Raw genomic sequence first — 24,174 nt, 5'->3', positions numbered from 1 at the left:
AGTGAGTCTGTACTTGTTTTCTGTTAGATCAAATTCCTAAAATAATAATCATAATCATAATAGTAATAGTAATAATAATAACCTTCCTTATATTGCTATTGTATTTAAGGATTTTGGAAAATAATTTGTTATTGATCTCTTTCAAAGCATGACATTTGAGGAGCTGTCTTTTGTTTTAGCTTTGAAACCCCAAATTCAGTACTTCAGTTTTCTGTGACAAAAATGTAAAATGATAAACTGTGTTAATAGACCTTCTCATTACTCTCACGCCCATATTTCTTGATTCTTTGCCATGTTTCAGAATGGTTTTCCAGCAAAATAGCTGCATATTTGGGCGACTTTTAAAGGAGTGGGACTTCTTTTAAAACAAGAGAAGGCATTGTTTTGCTGTTGCTTGCTCTTCATCAGGATCACGTCATAAGAAGTGTGCCCAAGTCCTTCCTTCACTCCATAGCTGTTATGCAGGCACTGTGATGTAGGAGACTCGGTATAGCATTTCATTCTGCCTCATGCTTTGGGCATAGCTGGCTATGAGTCCTAGTAAACCTCGCCCTCTGTTAGTCCTCCCACAGTAAGCCCCACCCTCTAATAGTCATCTCATAGTAGGCCCCGCCCTCTGTTAGTCCTCCCACAGTAAGCTCCGCCCTCTGTTAGTCATCCCACAGTAAGCCCCTCCCTCTGCTAGTCATCCCACAGTAAGCCCCACCCTCTGTTAGTCCTCCCACAGTAAGCCACGCCCTCTGTTAGTCCTCCCACAATAAGCCCCACCCTCTGTTAGTCCTCTCACAGTAAGCCCTGCCCTCTATTAGTCCTCACCACCCAGCATCAACACAGTTTGAAAAGTGTTAGGGTGAAGAGAAGTCCGCAGGAAGTTTCCCTGGTAGCTCTGGCCCAGCTTGTTATCCCTCCAAAAACAAACCTTTCCTATTGCATCACTTAACTGTGAGAGAGGACATTTGAACTTAAGAGATAACATTTGCTTTTTCAGTTTGATTACACAGTAGCTAAGGATGTTCTTTGTAAGATGGTGAGATCTGAAAGTAACTTTGTAAGTCCTTTCCGAAAGGAGGGGAGAAAAGCAGCACCATGGCTCTCCTCCGTGATGGACCAGGAAAAACTGTACAACCTTCCTAGGGAGCAAAAGGAAAACAAAACTGCTAAACAAGAAAATGCTTTTTAAAAACTGTCCGTACTGGGGCTGGAGAGGTGGCTGAGTGGTTAGAGCACTGGCTGCTCTGCAGAGGACCTGGGTTCAACTCCCAGCACACCCGCAGGGTGACACGTAACCATCTGTATAACTGTGGTTCCAGTAGATCCAATGCCCTTTTCTGACCTCTTCGGGCACTGCATGTAGGTTTTGAACATACATACATACATACATACATACATACATACATACATACATACATGCAGTCAAGTATACACCCATATACATAAAAATAAACAAGTCTTTAAAAGCTATCTGTGCCTGTTATCTTACGTTAAGCTTTCTGATCCATCGTATACGTCACTACTGTCCTCCATGCTGTAGACTATCAAAGAATTTAGAAACATGACCGGCCTTTTACCAGTCACTAATTCCCTTGCACTGCCACATTTTCCAGAGAAATTGAAGGTCCTATAGACATCCATGACACACACATGTAACATAGAATTACACACTAAAGGATAATTAAGTGAAGGTTCCGGCCACCACATGACTGGGAAATAAGTAGGGAAAGAATCATAGGCGAGGTTGGTGGGGTTGAGGCGGAGTTTTTGAATCACTGTAAGGATGGGGTGGGTTCTGTTAGACTGAAATGGAGCGGGGATGGAGCTCCGGGCAGAGCTCGTCAGGACAGTGTGTTTGCTCTGATGTAATGAAGCACAAGAGGAGAGTTCTCTCTCACAGCAGACTCTGGAAAATACAATGCAGGGAGTGCAGAGAACGCTCCAGCCTGGAATCCAGTCTTGTGTTTTCTTAACTTGTATTAATGGAAAAGGGTAGATCTGCCAGGGTTTTGTTATTGTTTGGTTTTGGCGCTGGGTTTCATTTTATTTGGGGGAAGGTTGTGTTTGGTTTTGTTGTTTGTTTGCTTGTTGTTTTTTGTTCGTTTGTTTGTTTGTTTGTTTGTTTTTAGCAGAGATGCAATCTGACAGGGGAGATCATACTTTGGGGAAGGTAAATGAAAGGAATGGAGAATCCACAAAGAGCCAAAAAGTGTCTTAAGTGCAACACAAATGTGTTAAAATTCCCTTTGCCGGCTTCTTCTCGTTCTGCTGCTTGCACACCAGGATGCTCCTGCCTTGCCTGTTCGATTAGCATTCCTGCTCCTTGACCTCATTCGTCTCTGTTTCCAGTTGCTTGTTAGCCATCCAGATGTGGATACCCTTGTTATCTTCCTGCTAGGAAGATGTTCCCTCATTAGCCACCATCTCCCGGGTAAACAAGATGTTTCTTTTAACTAGTGGTTCTCCCAGCATGCACAGGGACAAAGACTGGACCGACCTTTTAAGTTCAGTCACTCTGGTTTCTTTTAACACAGGGTTTGATACATTGTCCACACAATTAGATATTGAAGTGTATGGAAGAGTATTAAATATGAGTAGCACTTTGTGTCGAGTGGGCTTTTCTTTGTTTTTGTTGTTATATTTCATTTCACAGTAGAAAAGTGGGTCATTATACAAACACACCGTAGCTTCGCGTTAATTAGTTGGGAAAGAAATGAAGACTTATTGATCATCTCAACCATTGCGTCAGCACGATCTTGAAACTGTAGCAGAAGGAAAACTAAAGGTTGCCCCATATCTCTAGGGATCCCCTCCCAGAGCTCTGTTACACAGAGCCACTTTTTTAAAAATATTTACACTGGAAAACGAATAAATGGTCCATGCACAGAAAGCGGTGGAAATTGCTGCAAGGATACGTGTGTTCTGGGACTGCTTCTCCTGAAGATGCTGAGGAAAGTATCTTCCCAGTAGGACACATTTTACCAAGTTAAGCGAGACTTCAGGATAAGAGGCTGGACTGTTTCAGGGGAGAGCTCCCGGCTTCTTCCCAGCTTAGTTTGTAGGTGTGCTGTGTGTGCCTGTGCCGTGTAATTCACAGTAGAAAGGACCCAGTTATGTCCTCAAATACCAGAACACTAAGAAAGACCCCTCCCCCTCTTTGTTCTCTGAGGCAGGGTCTTACTGGATAACCCAAGCTGGCCAGGAACCTGCAGCATCTGCCTCCACCTCCCAAATTCTGGGATCGCAGGTGTTTACCACCGCTCCTGACTGAGTCTTCATATTTCCTACTTATTTCCTTGTTTGCACTGGGGTCCACACCATATGGTCGGTGCCTGCGATTAGCACTTACACAGACCGGGCTAGGACCGTTGAAGAAAGTGGAGATGGCTCAGCAGTTAAACGCACTTGGCTCTTAGGGCAGAAGACCTAGGTTTACTTCCCAGCGCCTACTTCAGGCGGCTCACAACTGCCTAGCTCCAGGGGATCTGACCCTTCTGTTGGCCTCCACAGGCCCCTGCATTCACACCCATATACGCACACAGAAACACATAAGTGAATTGGATATAAATACTTCATTTTTTAAAATATAGCAAAGATTATTAGGAGTCCTTGGACATAGACAGACAGACAGACAGACAGACAGACAGACACACACACACACACACACACACACACACACACACACACACACACCAGGCTTAGAAGCATCCTCAGACTACAATGAATTTTCATCATTTGTCCTCCGTACCCCTTCCAGACAAACAAGAATTCTTACAGTGAGAATCACAAGACAGAATCAAACGCTACACAGAACAAAGACTATGGGTTCATCTGATAGGGTGACAAAGATTCCCAGAAGCCCCCCCTCCCCCCGGTGCCATTTCGTATCACTGTTTCTCCTGACCTCTACCTAAGATGGTCTCTTCACAGGCCCTTTTTGTTTCTCCTCTGACCTCGGTTTAAATCTCCAAGACATCCTAGCCTCCGGGGCTATCTCACAATCTTCTGTAATTGCTGGTACACAGGCTTACTCTGAGATACCTGGTTTCTTAGAGGCCAAAACGCCATTTGCCTGGCACACAGTAGGCACTCGGTTAGTGTCTGGAGGTGAATAAGCTTTCTATTTCTAGATTCACTGGAGAGGAAGCCGTCCAGAAATACTGGGATACAGCCTTAGTTTTATGGATTGGTTGCTCATTCAAGAAGGGGCATGGATGGCCGGTGCCCGAGTGTGGAGTCCCACATGTGACGTTAACTAGGAGAGACTGTTTCACTTCCTATTACCACCAGGTCCCTGAGGTAGTGTCAGCCATCTGAACAGATAACACCAGACTAAGCAGGTTAAGGTAACAGAATATGGCAGACTGGCTGGAGGCGTGGCCACTCGTCCAGTTGCTCAGTGTTACAGGAATGGGTGGCTTCTGGGAAAGAGGGATGGCCGAATTCTCAGGAGTCTGTGGCATGGGGAACCAAGTCTTCAGAAACTGGGAGGCTCTAGGGGATTAGACCTTCTATGGTACCTATGTTCAGGACTGGAGAAGAAGGGTGAATCAGGTGTTTCCTGGTCCCTGATCATCTTGGGTTCCACATTTAAGATTATATGCCACACTGAGATAACAGGAAAGCCGGGACCGTGGAGGGGAGGTTCCAACAAAGTGGAAGAAGAAGCCCAGAAGCTGTGAGCACTGACTTAGGGAGAACGAGTGCTCCACGAGTTCCCATTTGAAGTGAAGCCTGTCTTAGACTAAACAGTCACCGGAGAGGACTGGCCTTCGTGGCCTCTGAAGTGCCTGGACTCTGTCACTAAGACAGTGTGGATGGTCGATGCATCTATATTTAGCGCTCTTGAGTGAACACAGGCGTTCACGGGCTTGGCCACAGTTAGGAATTTTCCACACATTCCCCGTTTAGGAATGTGTTGGCCCGGCCTCCTCCTATGCCAATCCTCCCAACTTGCCTTCATCCAGGGAACAGTGCAAAGAGTGACTTGGAATCATCGCAGAAGAACTCTTAAGAGTCCCCAGAGCCCAGGGGCCTCTCAAGACTTCTGCCAGCCTCTGCAGTTCCCCAAGGGGTGGGGGACACACGCACGCAGCAAACTGAAAACAAGTGGAGGTGGTCCTCAGTGTTCACCTAGACAATGCCGGTCCTAAGGTCACCGCCATTGACGCTGTCCACTGCAGCTGTCATGACGTCATTCTGGTTCAGCCTTCAGGAATCGCACAATAGCTCACTTGGTTCATAACGCAGAAGGGTTGATGTCATTTCAGAATCAAGCACTTAAGGAAGAAAGACCCTGACCGGAAGAGGCAGGCAGGTCGGCCTTGGCAAGCAGAGCCAACATCTTCAACAGGGATGTGTCCAGGGGCATCAGAAAGGTCCGTCTAGAACCGACAGCGGGGAGCAAACAGCTACCCTATCTGGAGTTACAAGCCCAGAAGGCCGAGGCACCAAACACTGGAAATGTCCCAACATGCAACCCACAAGTCAATTTCAAGGACAAATACGGGTAGTGTAAGCTGTCAGGATGGAGGCGGGGTCAGGAGCTACAGCTAGAGAATTTTCACAGAGCCATATCCAGTGGCAGCTGGCTGCCTCTCCTCCCTTCCGACATGGGAATTTACATGACCAAGAGTGCTACATCCAACCCATGTCCAACTTGGTTCTTGAGGTCACACCTACATGGGGAGGGGTGGGAAGAACATTGATGTGCATGGTGTTTGATAGTTGGGCCCTGGGTTGGAACTCCTGGGTTTTCTATTTCTAAGGAAGCTGGTCCCTTTTGCCTCCCTATAAATAAAAAACAGTCCAGGGCTCATTAAGAGTACGGGCGAGCCTCAGGACCTGTAGTTGCTATCACCATGTAGTACTCGATCAACTCAGTCTCAGTCAATCAACCACACATCCCACATCAACACTGAAAACATGTGGCACTTTGGTCTTTCTGTGTTTGTTGTGATTGTCCCCTGACTAGTACAGAGTAGCAACGAATCACAAGGAATTTACACCACTGTCAAGATTAGAAAGAATGGAGAGGTGGTTTTAAAGTCTGGGCATTGGTTTTCAGCTGTGGATCGAGACCCCTTTGGGGGTTGCGTGTCAGATATACTGTGTATTCTATATTTACATTAAGTTTCATAACAGTAGCGAATTATAGTTTTGAAGTAGCAATGAGAATAAGTTTATGGTTGGGGGTCACCACATGAGGAACTGTATTAAAGGCTCACAGCACTAGGAAGATTGAGAACCACTGCTCTAAGAAAATCAGAATGGGATCTCTGTGCACATTGCACTGTTTTATATAAGGGACTTGAGCATACATGGGTTCAGGTATCCTGGTTGGGAGGGCTCTTGTAATCAGCTCCTACAGACACAGAGGGATGGCTGTGTTTGAAGGAATGGGGAAAGGAGACAATTATTCTATGTGTGGCTAATAGAAAGTGTTTGGTGGAACCTTTATTAAAAAGCAAATAACTGAAAGCTCGACCATTTCCCTTCTGGAGTCCGTTTCCTTCCTGCCAGTCACCTAGAAGGTCCAGAGCTGTTTGCTGTGATGTGGGGGATCCCACCGCGGGACGGTGTTGTACGCGTCAGGTGCCAGCTACAGTGAGAAGCTAAAGGAAAGCACTGGCTTTGGGTCTGAAGTTGGAGTGAGTAGTCTTGACAGTTCACTGTCCCATGCTTTCTGAGTTTTCACTGACAGACGTCTTTCTCGTGCTAGCCCTCAGCTGAGGAGATGCACCCAAGATTGGGTTCTCTGGCTGTGTTTGTAAAGTAATGGTTGTGACTTTTCCAAGTTATCCTTGACATAGTTTTCTCACTGTTTTGGTTTTGTTTGTTTGTTTGTTTGTTTGTTTGTTTTTAAACAAAGCAACTACTGAAATGACCCCTCTCCAAAGTACTAAACTGGTCCAAGACGGTTGTCAAGCGGCGATTATAGGTTACAGTTAGAACAAGTTTGGAAGAAAAGAAAAAGTCCTGAGGGCTGGAGAGATGGCTCAGCGGTTAAGAGCACTGGCTGCTTTTCCAGAGGTCCTGAGTTCAATTCCCAGCACCCACGTGGTGGTTCACGACATCTATAAAGGAGTCTGATTCCCTCTTCTGGCCTGCAGGTGTACTTGGCAGACAGAGTACTCATACCAAAAATAAATAAATAAATAAATAAATAAATAAATAAATAAATAAATAAATAAATAAAAATCCAGGTATCAGTCTGCTAGTTACAAATAAAATCATAGGTAACCATGGATCTATAACACCACCAACCACTGACACAGGCACTATTGCTGTATTCCAAGAGCTAACTCATTTAATTACCCCCCCTCCCCCGCTACGTTCTGACCCCATGCAGTAGCCATGACACTTGAAGTAGAGTTTTCTGAGGATTAGGAAGTCATACACTCTGTCATTGCCTCCTGAATTCAGAGAAAGCAAAACTTCTGTGAGCTGAAAACTTCTGGGAGCCTTCATTGATTCCCACTGATGTAGCAAAATGTCTCCAGCCACAAAGTTGATGTCTCAGAGCTGTGAGGCCAGAAAGCGACACAAAGATAGGATCAGTGTCTGACAGGGGCCTACACTCTCAGAAATGGCCCTTCTTCTCTCAGTTATAGAAGAGATATGGTGCCTGTGCCATGAGTTTGCTTGTGGTAAATAGTAACTGGACTACCAAGTCACCTCTCCAGATCCCTATATATGACGACAGAGTTTCATTCAAGCATTTGCAGTATCATAGCAGTACTTAGCAAAAGCCTTTTGGCTGCCCCGAGGCTCTCCCAGGAGCTCACAGTCAACCCTGCGAACCTTAGTCGAGATCAGTGGTTCTCAACCTTCCTAACACTGAGACCCTTTAATTCATGTTGTGCTGACCCCCAACCGTGAAATTATTTTTGTTGCTAATTCACAACTGTAATTTTGCTACTGTGATGAATTGTAATGTAAATAATTGTGTTTTCCAGTGGTCTCAGGTCCTTGTGAAAGGGTCACTGGACCCCCCAAAGATCTTGACCCACAGGTTGAAAACCGTTGGCCTAAGTGCAGTTCACACACAAGCACAATTGTATGAACTGCCTCTGGTCCCACAGTACGCAGGTCCGTGAGAGGTGCTGTTCTAGTTCAGTTTCCTGCTGTGATCAAAACAAAACAAAACAAAAGAACTGACCAAAACCAACTTGGGGAGGAAAAGGTTTAACTTGGCTTACATGCTCTTGTCATTGTCCATTGTCCAGTGGATTTTTGGAAGTCCAGGAACTGAAACTCCTCATGAGCTTTTCTTTATGTGGAGATTGAACCAACCTGACCTGTGTGCATTAAACCTCACGGCACCTTAAATGAAATGAAAATGCCATCTGTTCTTTCTGTTTTTACTAGTTTTTCAGGTAGCCACTGTCCTTGTTGGCTTTCTGCTGCCTTGATAAATGAGGACCAAAAGGTGACCTGAGGAAGACAGAGTTTATTTAGCTCACAGTTTGTTTGGGTCACTCCATTGCTGAGCAAAGTTAAGGCAGGGACCATAGAGAAATACTTTGCATCGGCTTGCTCCCCATGGCCTACTCAGTTTTCAATCTTAGACAACGCAAGACTATGTGTCCAGGGATGGAATCGCCTACCGTAGGCTAGGCCCTTACACTTCAATCAGTCAATTAACCAGTCAATCAAGAAAATGTCCTCACAGATACCCATGGGCCACTCTGAAGGAAACAATTCCTCAATGGAGGTTCCCTCTTCCTAGATGACCCCAGTCAATTTGACAAAGAAAACTGACCATGAAAAAAACAAGGGTGGTCGGTAATGATGGGGCATTGCACTAGCCTTCCAACACTGTAACAAAATACCTGACACGATTAACTTAGAAACAGAAAAGAGTAGTCAGTGCTCACTTTTTGGAAGTCCAAATTTTCAATCAGATGGGCCATTGCTTTGGGCCTCGGGAGGGCGTCCTGGATGGCACCAAAGGGGACCTTGAGGCAGAACAAACTGACTGCTGCCTCATGGCTGGGAAGAAGAAGAAGCCAGGGTCCTACGGCTTCCTTAAAGCGCACACTCCCAGTGACTTACAGACTTCCTGTGAGACCCCACCTCTTAAAGATTCACGGTGCCTCCTGGTTGGGGGATCAACCCTCTCTAACACATGGACGTCTGTGGGACATTGACCATGCAGGCACTATATAGACAACAGTCAACTAACACAAGGCCTCAAAGATACCCATGTTGGGTGTTTGGTCCATGTTTTAGTCAAAGGAAACTTTTCTGGACCATAGTTTGCATTACAAGTGCATTCTGTTGATGGCTGGGCACTTTCTCTGAAGAGCTCACATCTCTGATTTATGGGTAGTATTTCCTTATTATTAGCAGTAAAAATCTTAGGAATCCATCTGTGGTGAGTCATAGATGCAGACTGCATATGGAGTTTGTCTTCCGGTGCTTAACTATTTTAGATCACAGATTGTAACTGATATAAAAACAAGCAACCATTTAATTACAAGTAGCTTTTTTGCCTTAAATAATACTTCTAGCATGCAGTACCTCCTATGCCTGGTAGTAATGCCCAGAGTGATTCCAAACCCAGAAGCCTCGGGTCGGGTATTATGATGGACAGACATGTTTCATACCAAGGCTTCTGCCTGGATTTTCTTTATTTGTTAGATAATTAACCAGTAATGGACAAGAAAGTAAGCGTAAGGGAACAATTGGTTTTTAGAAAAATGAGCGTGTGTGTGTGTATAGTATCATGAGTTGTTCATGGGCAAGAATCACCATCATAAAAAAGCTGAATGAGAATCAATCTATAATAATATATGTTAGTATATTTAAGTGTAGTACAGAGACATACTTAGAATCATTCAGGGATGATGTAACAGTGTGATTCAGAAAAAAGATGGCTGCCGGCATTATTGTATATCAATGACGCAAATGAATGATTCTGACTTGGTTCTGTTACTTTTTATATAAGGAAAATGGTTCTCGTCTTCAGGAATAGACTTACGTGTTTAACGCGATTTACTTATTAGACACGTGACGATGCTTATGTAGCCTAGAACTAGGCAACTCTCATTTTTCTTTTTTCCTTTTTTTTTCCAGAGCGAAAGGGCCCTCGCGAAAGAGAAAGAGCTGTCGATCGAACTCGCCAACATCAGGGATGAAGTGGGTAAGTAGGGTAACTAACATGAAGACCATGTACCGCCGTAGAGGTGGTGGGACCTGGGAGAAAGAAACCTAGCCTTGAGGCAGTCCATGCAATAACCGACTTTATTCAGAGCATCAGATAATTTATAGTCTGAGGGTTAAAAAGGTCACTTGAGTAGACTCACGTGTTTAAGCTATACAAATGTCAGAAACATGATTTTTTTTTTCATAGACACATATGAACTTATAGTATCTGACTGTAGTGAGTAATCTAAAGTAAACTCCTACCTGCTACACATTGGAGGAGCAGGGAAGCATGCAAAGAACAATTCATGTTTCTTGAAGAAACGGAAGTCACAAGACTCTTGTCTTGTTCTCCTGGAGTTTTCTCACAAGCACTCAGAATTCCCCTTGAAGGACTCTCCATTCTCAGCCTGCTTTCCGATAAAGACCATGAAGAATGTCTTTCCCCCATGTCTCGGTTTGGAACAAAAGCCACCATGTTTTCTATAATAAGCCAGATCAAACCCGTCTAGGCCAGTGACACAGGCATCCTTACAGCACAGTGGTAGGTCACTAGGCCTCACAGGGAGCCATAATTCTTACAAGTCTGTTATTACAGAGACAGTTTCTCGAAGTGAGCATTGAGACTAATCAGGTCTTGACTGTTCTTCATGGATGACAGCACACACATCAGTCTGTATCGTGGGCTGTCACAAGTGTCCCTCCCTCTAGGCACCTCCAGAGCTGAGCTATTCTGGGTTATGTGAGATGCGTGTTGTGTGGCTTCCTACAGCTGTATGCACCTCTATGTGAGAACACCATCATCTCAAAAAGGGTTGGATTGAAATCTGACAGGATCATATTCAAATGTGTAATCTTTAGCTCATGGGATAGCCTAGTACATTCAGACACTTCGCCAAGATAAGGATGACCCCTAGACCCCCAGAATGTGATAGGAGTCAGTCTTCCCCTCTACAGGAGGTACTGGCAAAGGTGTTTGCCATGCCCCACCCCTCCCCATCGATCCTTTTACTTCCTTTTTCTCAGGGACTGGGGATTAAACCGAGTGCTTTGCTAATGCCAAGTAGCCACTAGAACCCTGAGCTACAGACATTGTAAAAATGTTTTATCTGAGACACAATCTCATTAAGTTACCCAGGCCTGATCTTGAGCTCACTCTGCAGCCCAGACTGGCCTGAAATGAGCCACTCTTTTACCTCAGTTTTCTGAGCAGCTAGACTTACAGGCCAGCGTCATGAGGGCCTGAGATGCACTCCCTTCTCCGTGCCATTTTTTTTCTCTTGCCAACCCACCATTCCGTGTCCCCAGAAATCAGTTAGTGAAGTCTAAACATGGCCTTTCCCCATTGGCCTGTTGTTCTATTCACAAGCCAGCATTTCCTCGTCTACCTTATATGATCATGGAAGCCCATCTCTGTGTGCAGGTGTGATTTCCTCCACTGAGTAAAAGAACTTGACCCATCAGGCTACGCTTGGCAGGTGGCTGGCCACACAGACTGTCAGCAGTCCAGCCTTCTGTAGGAGCTCTGGGTTCTCAGATGAGCAGGACAGACAGGGCAGTAGGCCTCAGCTGTACCTTTCCCCATTCTCCTTGTTATTGTATTATTTCTCTTCTGTAAGCTTTGGGACTTCCTTTCTCATTGAAATGGCTCTGAAGTGGTTATTTCTCCTCTCCAAGGATAGCTGGGCCCTTTGAGAACACGGCAAATAGCACGCCATTCTACGCCTTGCCCTACCTCCATGGGATCTAAGCAGCAGGGTCTCCACCCCGGGAGGTGGAGGACTAACCCAGACATAGGTTTAACTGAGCAAGGCCAGCCCTGGCTAAGCCTGTGAGGGGCACTCCCAAAAACCTGAGGCCCATAGGATCGTTGCCGAAGCTGTTAGACAAGCAGCCACCGGAGAAGGAAAAGTGACAATCTTCCCTGTTCCCTTCAGGCTCCCTGCTAAAAAAGTGTCGCCCTCTGAGTTTGTTGTCACTGTTTCCATGGAGATTGAATCTCGTTCCTTGAATCCATCGAGTTCTCTTCCAGTTCACTACTATGGGGTCTTCCTGCATAGACGATCTGTTGCAGCCCCTGCATGAGCAGCAGAGAGTGTCTTTGCTGGGGTCAGGATCTGGTTTTATTCCTCACTGAAGAGGTCTTCATTAGGTATTCCCTGAAGGAGCCCTGGGTTCCCCCAGACGATGTGCTTTTGTGCTGACACTCCCGAGAGACCTCCCCAAGGTGACCGGCCACGGTCTCTACAAGAACAGTGTTCCACGGACAGATCAAGTCCACACGATCAAAATGGCATTTCTTCTTCTCCAACTCTAACTGCCAAGATCCCCCTCCTCCACGCCACTCAGCCCCTGAACTCGGAGAGTCTGACCCACACTGTCCTGCAGGCCAATTCCCAGGTGACAGGACCTGAGGACAGCTTCGAACTTTCAATTGCAACCCAGTCAGTCTCCCAAGGTGACTCCTTACTAAGTATCATGGAGGCAACTTGGGTAGAGAGAGGGATAGAGTTCCAGAAAGTTCTGATTCATAGTGACAGCCACCTCATCAGATAGAGCCTTCACACTGACGCTTGGCAAGCAGACATAGCTTAAACTGAACTTTGTGTGCCCTAACACCCCACTAGCACGGTTACTTGGGAGAGAGATGTTTGGGCTGTTGGCGGGCACAGCTCTCCAACCTTAGAGTCAGGGTCGATAATACCACCCTCTGGGCTCTGTTTCATGGTGATTATCACTCTGTGCTTTTTATCAAGCATCAGCTGAAGCCCCGGCTCACCAGATACACTATCACAGAGAAGCATGAAATGTGACTAACGCCAGGCAAATGTCAAGGAACAAACAAGTGTTTCCCAACACTGGGGTCACCTTGGAGCTTTTAAGAGATCCTGGGGGCCCCGTGTGTTGGCTGATGTAGCTCACTTGTCTGGCTTAGCACCACTCCCCTCCCCAGCTAAGAGGTTGGAATATGAAGATGGATCTTTGGGGATCCAGGAACTGAAGTTACCGATAAGCCTTCCTTCATTCAGAGTGAACCAGCCTGACCAGTAGGAATCATACCTTGTAGTTTCCTTAAATGAAATCCAAGCAAACAAACTTAAATGAAAAACTTCCCTCCCCTGACCGCCATTTGTGCTAGGTTTTACAACTGTGAGAAACACCATGACCAAAAGCCACCTGGGAAGGAGAGGTTCCAGCTTATAGCCCTTCATTGAGAGAAGTCGGACAGGGAGGAGCTCAAGGCAGGAACTGAAGCAGAGCCCATGGAGGACTGCCGCTCACCGACTTGTTTCCAGACTCATGTTTGGCACCTTTCTTATATAGCTTAGGTCTATCTGCCTAGGGATGGCACCGCCCACAGTGGGCTAGGCCCTCCTATGTCAATCATTAATCAAGAAAATGCCCCCAGGCCATCTGATGAAGGCATTTTTTTGGTTGAAGGTCTCCCTTCCCAGATGACTCTAGCTTATACCAAATTTACAAAATAAACAAGCTCCCTAGTCATTAAGCTGTTAGGACACACACTGCGGACAGACGCACTGTCCCTTAGGCGTGAGGAAAACATGCGGGATTTAATCCTCTATGGAGTTGCCCTGTGAATGATATTGAGCTGGTACCCCAAGATGCAGAAGCCAACCTGTGAATGTGAATACAAGTATGTTTATAGCTGGTGTCCTGGCTTGGGGCTTCTCTGACTAATAGGAAGAGTAGACTTGACCTTGTTGACCCTCAGGTTCCTCTTCCTCAGTCAATTCCGGAAGCAGCTGCTCACAAGGGGCTCCGCAGAGGTGCAGCAGCTAACATGTAGATACAGAGAACAGAGATCTCTGCAGGCTGAGCGTCTCCCCGGAGGGATGTCTGGCCTCCAGAGAGCAGATTTTGGGTTGAGGACAGGCCATCTGATGCACTTGGGTTGGGGTGCCACCGCCTTTAGCGATCCCCGGAAACATCTAAATGCAGCCGGATTTGTACTCAGTTTAGTTTTGAGGCATTTGATTTCTGCATTAGTGCTAAGAATAGAAGCAGGGTTCATCTGCCAAACAGGAGGGGAAAACAAACCCTAGCAGACAAAGCGCAAGTCCCTGGCTGGTCCATTCATCCCAGCATTCATCCCAGGGGCCGCTCTGCTCCCCAAGCAGATTCTCACTCCACTGTGGAGATCGCCTTTGGGACGAAGAAAGGTGAAAGGGAACGTGGGGATCCGTCCTCAGCCCATAAATTCTAGAGCTGTGGTCTGCACTTGCTCTCTCTTAAAGAAGAAAGTGAAGCCTTCAGACGTGACTCCTGAAGTGTCCAGGAAGAGAGCCTTGCCCTCAGTAGCGGCCCTGTTGTTCTTGATACCACTTATCCGTTGGGTCCTATGGGAGTCACAGGAGGTGGGGACCGGAAAGAAAGAGAGGGGGCCGGGGACGTTTCTAAAACGTCTAAAAATGCCGACGTTGCCAAAAGTAGGAATAGCTCAAATGTTACAGATTCTAGGATAGGATTGGCCATCTCTAGTCACTCCTGAAATTACTGTCCTAAAGTCTACCAGTAGCTGTTAAAAAGCCCCCTCTCCAACCTCACATCCCAGTGGTGTCTGGCACCCGGTCAGAATCCGCGCTTATGCGTGGACCTGTGCTGTAGTGCCTGTCGGCATCCCCTGGAGTGCCTCTCTCTGGGCAGCAGAAACAAAATATTGGAGACCAAGTCCTGAGTAGGTTTTTAATCTCCCAGATGCATATTATGTGCAGTGAAAGTCGACAGTCAATCAGCACCCTGAAGAAGTTGAGTTTTGATTTGAAGCTGAAGTAGGTGGAGGAGGGTTTGGGGAAATGGGGGAGACTTGGGTATTCCTCACTGTAGCCCAAGATGAGTGGCTGCATGTGGGTGTGTGTGCGGATGCCCACAGATGCCAAGGGCATCCTATCCAGTTCCCCATAAAGCTGGAGTTACAGGCAGTTGTAAGCTACCCAACATGGATGCTAGAAGCTGAACTCAGATCCTTTTGCAATCTTTCTTACCAGCCCCGTAACAACATACTTTTAGAGAACACATTGGTCAGAAAAGCCAAAAATTAATTTAGAAAATAAAAACAGAACATATCAAAATTTGCCCTGAAGAATTCTCTGGTCAGCATAATTGAATCGTCCCATTCAATCTGCCCCACAAAATTTGGGAAGACACCCAAAATATTCCCACCCCTACGTAGGAAATCAAAAGGTGGTATGGGGAGTGTGTTTTGCTCCCAAAGGTCTTGTCTGCTGTCATCAATTTGAGCTTGTTGGTAGAGCTTCAGAGGGACAAATTTTCCTTTCGAGCTGTACCGCCCAGCGTGACGAGATCTGGGAATCCTGCCCCTCTTACAGGAAAATGAGATGAGAAAAATTCAAATCAATGACCTCAGCCACTCTGATTAAATTTTAATCTAGGAAATGTCATTCCCAAAGTCATTTTGGTTTCTTTCCCAAACAGGTGCTTATTTACCCATGCACACTTATATTGAACCTACCAGTTCCCTTCATATGCACCAAAGACATGGTTGCCATGGAAAATACATTACAGCTACTACCACCACCACCACCACACACACACACACACACACACACACACACACACACACACACACACACACACACACAAACACCCCACTATACTATTTTTTAGACACTGATTTATTCCACATGGCAGCCATATCCTTTCTGATATTTATAAACTGTTACATCTCTATGTTTAACACATTCTAACCAGCTTCTGGGAGATGTTTATGTTACAAAGGGGATTCATCACCCGGACTCCACGTCACCTTGCTTTTCTTCTTAGTTGCCCTTCTTCCTGGCCTCACATTCAAAAGCCCTTCAGTTGCACCTTGCACTTGACCAGCAATGACCCCAGTGAAGGGTGACTTTGATTCAGTCAGATGCCATGCTGGATGTTGGGGACATGAGTCTATTAATCCTAGCTACTTTTCTGTTGATGTGATTAAAGACTGGCCAAAAACAATTTGGGGAGGAGAGGGTTGATCTGGCTTATACTTCCTGATCCCAATCAAGGCAGGAGCTCAAGCAGAAACCTAGAAGGAGGACCGGAATGGTCTTCACTGGCTTGCTCCCCATGGCTTGCTCAGTTTGCTTTCTTACATAGCCTGGGACCACCTGCCTAGGGTTGGGACCGCCCACAGTGGGCCAACTCCTCCCACATCAATTTCGAATCAAGAAAATGACTCAAAGATTTCCCCACACACCAATTTGATGGAGGCGGTTCATCAGCTGAGATGCTCACTTCCCAAATGACTCCAGCGTTGTGTCAAGATGACCGAACAAAACAATAAAACAAAACCCAGCATACAACTAACTCCTGGCCCCATCCCCATGAGACCTAACCTTCATTTGAGAGTTGACGCTTACTCCTCAGTGTCCACCGTGTCATGGTGACTGGAAGTTAGAGCCATTTGCATGTTGGCAGGAAGGTGGGTTTCCCAGAGAACCCCACACAATGGTGAAAGCAGTAGGGGGCCGTTCTGTCTAGTCTTGCAGTGCTTATGAGAATCCATCAGCCAGAACAGTCACCATCTGGAGATGAGAATTCTCTAGCCTCCTGACTGAGCGGGCTGTCCAATAGCTTTGCCCCAGGCTGGCTACCCAGGAGAGAGCCTGTCTTCTCTAGCAGCTTGCCCTGACTCTGCAGGAAGTAGTGTCCTGGCTTTCTTTAAGTTCAGTGACTGCATTGTTCTAAGTGCAGGGTCCTGGCAGCCCAGTCGGAAGTTCAGCCAGGGTATTGAATGGGCATTTCTGTTAGGATGAATAACGTTAATACTAGTCAGACTGTTGGTTGTAAAAATGTACAGTCAGGGCTAGAGAGATGGCTCAGCTGTGAGGAACATGCACTGTTCTCGCAGAGGACCACAGTGTGATTCCCAGCACCCATCCATCTGGTGCCTCACAACCAGCTTCAGCTGCAGGGGAACAGACACACTCACATGCACATACACAGACACACTCACACGCCTATACACAGACACACTCACATGCCTATATACAGACACACTCATATGCCTATATACAGACACACACATACATAACTAGAAGTAAAAATAAATCTCTAAAAATTGACAATATATATTAAATCATATATATGTATATATACACATATATAATCAATTATAAAATCCAATGACATACCATACATATACATCCACACACATACGCACATATGTGTATGCACACATGTACACTTGGGCTGTTGTCAACTGCCTGGACACCTGAAAAACCTTGATTCTTCCATGCATGTTTCTAACGTTAGTCAGCGGGAACAGGTCTATGTGGTCTGCTTTGTTCTTTGGTATGTTTACAGATAGGGACATTGTGTTTAGTTGACAGGGAAATTCATGCCTCTCAGGTGAAATTATGTTTTGAAGGTTTAAAAATATAAATCCTTCATTCCATGCAAAACTAAAGGCAGTAAACACACACACACACACACACACACACACACACACACACACACACACACGCTTCGTGTCAGAGAAGAGTCTCCCAAGCCCCATGGCACACATTGAACTGAACAGCTTGGAAAAAGGAGCAAGACTGGGAGCCTGATACCTTCAATAAACAGTCATTCTCTAGCAACTGCTTGACCTCCTCACTGGCTGGTACAAATTGGGGACAGAGTCACCAGAGCCATGGTAAGACTAAATTGGTGGTGACGTATTGTAGGATGGGGGCTCTGTAAATTGTGAAGCACTGAAAATGACTGTGTCTTAGTTAACTTCTGCTTTAGTTAGGGTTTTACTGATCCAAACAGACACCATGACCAAGGCAAGTCTTACAAGGACAACATTTTATTGGCGCTGGCTTACAGGTTCAGAGATTCAGTCCATTATCATCAAGGCAGGATCATGGCGGCATCCAGGCAGGCATGGTGCAGGAGGAGCTGAGAGTTCTACATCTTTATCTGAAGGCTGATAGCAGAATACTGACATCCAGGCAGCTAGGGTGAGGGTCTTAAGTCCACACCCACAGTGACACACCTACCCGAGGCCACACCCACCCCGACAAGGCCACACCCACTCCAACAAGGCCACACCTTCCAGTAGTGCCACTCCCTGGGCCAAGCATATACAAACCATCACAGAGTGGATCCAGGAAGTTTGTTTTCTAAAATTTACCATTGTACCTGGTGAAAGGGGCCCTGAAGTGAATGTTCACCGAAGTTGAAGGTTTTCAGTCCTTGAGTGAAAGCCCTTTCCAAAAAGCGTGTTTATTATGGAGATGGATATGACCTGGGTCACTTACAGAACAAATCCTCCTGGTTAAATAGCCAAGCGCTTCAGCCACACGCAGCCTTTAGCTGCCCTTCTTATGTACATTGATGTCATCACGATGCCTTTAAAGGCCAGGCACCCACATTAAATGTGCAAGGTGAAGGAGCAGGCTCTGTGTAGAGACAGGCATCTGTAGAAGCCCTTCTTACCCGAGTATGCATGCTGTGTTACCAGTTCTCACGTGGACGGCATAGTTTCTCTTTTCAGAAGCCTAAAACCACCTTGAATCAGTTCCCTTCTTCCCCCTTTTCCTGAAATTCATGTCTGTAACCCCCCTGACTCATACCGCAGACACTGTCTCACACAGGACTGGCCATCATCCATCCACTGGCTTGTTCCTCTTAAAGAATACATCAAGCGACAAAAGGCATTTATGACTATCGGGAGACTTTAAATGAATTGGGACTTTTATCTTTATGTCTGCTCCTCCATATATCTCTTCATTCCTCTTCTTCTGAAATACAGGAACAATAGACTTGTTACTGATCCACTGAGCATCCCTGAGATTCAGGTCCCATAAGTAGATAACATTTTTCTCTATGATTGAAGCTTTCTTTTCTCGGGGGTATGTTTTGTAAGGAAATTCTAGCAAAAAAAAAAAAAAAATGGCTTACCCAGGGCTGGAGAAATGGCTCAGTGGCTAAGAGCACTGACTGCTCTTGCAGAGGACCTGGGTTCATTTCCCAGCACCCACAAGGCAGCTCACAGCCATCTGTAACTCTGGCTCTTGGGTGCCAGATGCCTCTCTGGCTTCCACAAGCCCCAGGCAATCAAGTAGTACACAGACATGCGTGCAGGAAAACCACCTACACCCATGAAATGTGTTAAACGGAAATGAATAAATAAAGCAAAATGTCTTCTTCTCCAGTGAGTACAATGCAGTGGATGACCCAGCTCATTATGAGAGCCACAGGATGCCAAGACAGGATGTGGACGTCAGAGATAGCTTTCAGTGACACCTGGTGACCAGCTTCTGTCACCGCCTCAAGGCTCTGCAGCCTCCCAAAATAGCATAGCTAGGCCGAGAATGCTATGCAAAGTCTGAGCCTGTGGGAGACATTTCTGACTCAAACCATAACAAGGACCGAGTGTGCAGTACAGCCGATGGCCTTCTTTGGCTGTTGTTAAGCTCAGGGGAGTCAGATGAGTTTGAGAAACTGGTGTTCTCTCACCTCAGAGACATCGAAATGGAGGCTGTCCAGGCTCCTGGCTCTGCCCTAGAGGACCTTGCCTTCACCTTGGACTAGTCGGTTACACTTCCTGCTCCTTGCTGTCTACTCGACACATAGTAGGGCTACCTACTTGACACATAGTAGAGCTTTTGGGAGCAGCAGTCCGTATCTAGGTGAGGGAAGGATACAAGTGCCAACTCCTATTTTCTCGGAGCCAGCTTTCAAACAGCCACAGTGCTCTAGAACTCCTCCCGAGTCTGTCTGCGAATGCGACGGGACAGGCCTCTGGTGGATTAGTCTCCCTCTGGGAACATCTCAGACTTCGCTTTCAGCCACTCCTTTTATTTTTACCTCCAATATTTTCACCAAAAAGAACTCTAGAAGAAGGTAAGTCCATACCAGGCAGTGTGTTCCCCGTCCCCGACATTTTGAAGCGCCATACCGCCCCCTGGTGGTCACAGTTTTATTAATCGCTAACTATGATCGTTAAAGAAAGCATGAACCACTGGATGAGGACACCCATAGTCTTAAAAGCCATGGGTCCTGGGGCTGGGGATTTAGCTCAGTGGTAGAGCGCTTACCTAGGAAGCGCAAGGCCCCTGGGTTACAGGAGTTCATTTTAATGAAGAGTGACCCTGCACATGAATGAACATGCTTGTATTGTTTTAATTTTGTTTGCATCGGCAAGTCTTGGAAACAAATGTCAGCAATAAGGGGACAGAAGCTGTTATCAGTAGGAAAACATTGAGCCTTGACTGGGGCAATTTCCACAGCTCTGAGCACTGGGTGGCGCCATTGTATCACGGATCTCCTGAGCGAGCTGGCCCTGTGGGTAAATAGCTAATACACACTAGGAAACTGAGACATTAGTGGCACAGCCAACGAACAACGTAATGGTTCAGGGGGAGAGAGTCTTCTTTGACAATATTTTATACTAAACGATTGAGGTATTTGCGGTTTATTTAGTTCTCTGTTTACTTGTCTTTGAAACAGGGCCTCACTGTATAACCCTGAATGGCGTGGAACTTGCTATGTAGCCGAGGCTGGCCTCAACCTCAGAGATCCCGTGCTTATGGTTTATTTGTTTACTTCTTTAATCTGTTTTTGGTGCTGGGAGGGTCTCGTGCATGCCAAGCCAAGCACTCTACTGCTGAGTTACTCTCCGGCCCAGTGGTTCCCAATTCAGTTTTATTTTTGAAAGCTTCAGGGGGGCTTGTGGTGGGTGATCCCAGCGTCTGCTCCCCACAGTGCTAACATAAGCTTCTCTGTGTTCCCCGCAGCCTTCAACACCGCCAAGTGTGAGAAGCTGCAGAAGGAGAAGGAGGCGCTGGAGCGGCGGTTCGAGGAGGAGCTGAGGAGGTTGGGCTGGCAGCAGCAGGCTGAGGTGCAGGAGCTGCAGGAGCGGCTGCAGCAGCAGTTCCAGGCCGAGAGCGCGCGTCTGCAGGCGGAGCATCAGGACCAGATGCTGCGCATGCGCTGCCAACACCAGGAGCAGGTGAGAAGAGCCTGCGTCACTTGCAGAATCACGAGGCTCATTCTGGTTTTCTCTGCACCCTGGGATGCTGTCCCTGCAGGCGCTATGGCTCCCTCTCATCCTTCTAGGTCGGGTTAAGACGATCTTCTCAGTGAGAACTTACCTAAGATTGCAGTTTTACACTTGCCCCCTCTCAGTCATCTGTTCTGCACGTATTCTTTGTGGGCAGAGGGGCTACGCAAACATGTACGTGGCGCTGGTTCTCCACCAGCCGCTACTTTAAATGTTTGATGTAGCCTGACTCCGTTACCCTTCCATAAGGTCATTCCTGTCCCCATTTTATAGATTAGAAGACAGAGTCTCAGGGTTAAGTAAGCCACCAGAATTCTCTTGCATGTAACATGAGCAGAAGTCCCTTGTCTTCCTTGAGAGTGCATTCCTGTGACTCACCAAACCCCGTCTCCATTTTCTTTTTTTTTTTTTTTTTTTTCTTTTTTTGAGCTGGGGACCGAACCCAGGGCCTTGCGCTTCCTAGGCAAGCGCTCTACCACTGAGCTAAATCCCCAACCCCGTCTCCATTTTCTTTAAAAAACTCATCCTTGCCAGGCAAATGGCAGGCACAGTACCCCATGAGTAGCTTGAACAGGCAGAGACCACTCAGTCTGTCACCGTGTATTACATCTCCTTGGCCTGCAGTTCCCTCCTTCCTGCAGAGGACAGTCTACACAAACAGAACGAGACCTGGAACCTCACGGTCTGGCACAGAAGACCCTATGCTAAGTAGAGCTGATGCAGGGGAGATGGGGTCCTCGTGGACACCCACCCTTCAAGCTGAAGAGAAGGCCGCACTGGGAACCAGATGCAGTCATCCCTCTAATCCAGCCTGCTGCTTGCCCTGGGCTAACATCTAAGAAACTGGCATGGTGACGTAGGAGGGTGGGCTCCTGGCTCAGCAAGAGGGTACTGGAGGGTTTAAGCCCAGGCTGGCTCCCTCCGGCTCCTCTAATGAGGATGCATGTCTGGCATGGGGGCAAATGGGAATTTAATCTGGTTTGAGTTTAATGAGAAAATATAGAGCACGTGATGCTCCATTCAAAATACGTCTTCTCTAAGTGAATTGCCAAAGCCCCGGTTAACTGCGTCTGGCAGGTGGCTGAGTGTAGAGCCTATAACTCCATCCTTGCTCATCTGAGAGACAGACAGCTTCCCACACTTGGTGTCTCTGCGTCCAGCCCCGCTGAGTAGCAAGCCAATTCCAGCATGGAGTCCTGCTCCAAGGAACAGCTGTTTCGCCAAACAACTGGGGCTGTTTGATGGGCAAACTGACAGCCTCCGCCATGGAAGAGCACAGCATCCTACCTCTGTGGAACGGGCAGAAGATAGGATGCTGTGGTCTAAGCGGGCTGTACCCAAGGCTGTAGCCGAACGAGAAAGATGTTAAGGCAGCAGAAGCTTGTTTAAATTGGTTGTTTTTCTGTTGATACGATGCAACACCAGGACCGAAACCAAAACAAACACACAAAAAACAGCTTATGGAAGACAGAATTTATTTTGGCTTAGGGTGCCAAAGAGAACAGTCTTACCATGGCAGGAGAGGCACACAGCAAATAGCAGGCAAGATGGCGGCATTGAAAGCTGAGAGCGCACAACCCTAGCTGTACATAGGGAACGGAGTGAGCAGGAAGTGAGGCAAAGCTACAGAAGCTCAAAGCCCACCCCCAGTGACGTACTTCCTCCAGCAAGGCCACACCCCCTAGCCCTCCTCAAACACTTCCGCCAACCCAGGGCTAAGCTTCAAATATGTGAGCCTATGGGAGATATTTCTCCTTCAAACCACCACGCTTGCCACAGGCTGACAATGGAGGAAGACCGTTTCCTCTGGTTTTGTCATCTACAATACACGAAATCGTCTTTTGTTCCCTATGGGAAAAATGGTCTAAACCCATGCAAATATCTTCAGAGGATTTCAACATGTCTTCAGACTGAGCATTCCTACTGGTTGCTTCGTTTCTGTGAGCCCCTGCCCTGAGGAGCCTGGTACCACAGGAAGGGAAGCCAAGGAGATCTCACTGGCAGGAGAGAGGATGCTCTTCAGTAGTCAGCACCCCTTCCTACCTGAGGGGGGCGTTCTTTAAAGTCACAAAGAGACATGAAACCTAATTACTGAAAAGCAAAGGTTTGTTCAAACTGTAGCTCACAGGCTTCCGTTGATCTCTTCCTGAACATAATGGTCATTCCTTTAACTCCAATACGGCTTGTTGGAGTTTGGAGGTCAATATTTCATTCATAAAAGCACCTCCCAGAGGCTGAGATGGACACAGCGTGCTCTCACATCAGCCTTACCATATTTATCATAGTAGTCCCTCAGCACTAAATCAAAGACCTGCTGCCCAGCACACCAAGGCACACACCTCGGCTGCAGACACAATGTCCTATTGCCAGTTGGGTCGTATTTACCACCAGGGACACGTGGATTCTTCTGGCATTTAGTCTTTCTGTCTATTCCTCTTTTCTGGAACTCCCCATAGAAATTCGCGTGAGAGATTAAATCCTACCAAGGGCCAGTGAGAGATTTTTCATTTGCCCTGGGCTGTATAAATACCAGGCCCCTAGATAATAATGGTGCCACTCTCATTCTCACAGACAGTGCTGTGGCTTTCACCCACATTCTTAGTGGAGCAGAAAGGAGAGGTTTTTCCGTTTTTTAAAGATTTAATTTTTTATGTGTATATGTGCACGCCTACATGTATTTATGCACTATTGTGCATCCTGATACCTGCAGAGACCTGAGGAGGGCGTCTGATCCCCTAGCGTTGAAGTTATAGGCTGTTGTGAACTTCCTGGTGAGGGTGCTGGTAAGTGAAACAAAGACTTCTGCAAGAGCAGGAAATGCTCTTACGAGCTGAGCCATAGCTCCAACCCCTTCCGTTTTAACCATCGCCCCCCATCCCAGACTGAAAGGTTTTAGACAAAAGTTCCACTAGAACCTCATAGGAATAGGAACTGGGTGGTTGAACACCGTTCTGCTCAGCTCCTCCTCAGAGTGGATGGCACTGAGCCATGAGAGATTTGAGGCTCGTTTCTCT

At 46.7% G+C, this 24,174-nt stretch overlaps 1 protein-coding gene across 6 annotated transcripts in view; it reads left to right on the top strand.

Moving 5' to 3' along the window:
* Mtus2 (microtubule associated scaffold protein 2) overlaps positions 1 to 24,174 on the top strand; it is a 373,086-nt gene that overhangs the window by 330,275 nt on the left and 18,637 nt on the right. For all 6 annotated transcript variants that reach the window (NM_001374100.2, NM_001100989.3, XM_017598434.3 and 3 more), the window contains 2 exons: positions 10,072 to 10,138; positions 20,895 to 21,109. In NM_001374100.2, the coding sequence (NP_001361029.1) occupies positions 10,072 to 10,138; positions 20,895 to 21,109 (282 nt within the window). The remainder of the gene's footprint in view (positions 1 to 10,071; positions 10,139 to 20,894; positions 21,110 to 24,174) is intronic.

Source organism: Rattus norvegicus, chromosome 12 (assembly GCF_036323735.1).
Source record: "Rattus norvegicus strain BN/NHsdMcwi chromosome 12, GRCr8, whole genome shotgun sequence".
NCBI lineage: Eukaryota > Metazoa > Chordata > Mammalia > Rodentia > Muridae > Rattus > Rattus norvegicus.
The sequence above is the reverse complement of the archived record's forward strand: the minus strand, read 5'-3'. Positions and strand labels throughout refer to the sequence as shown.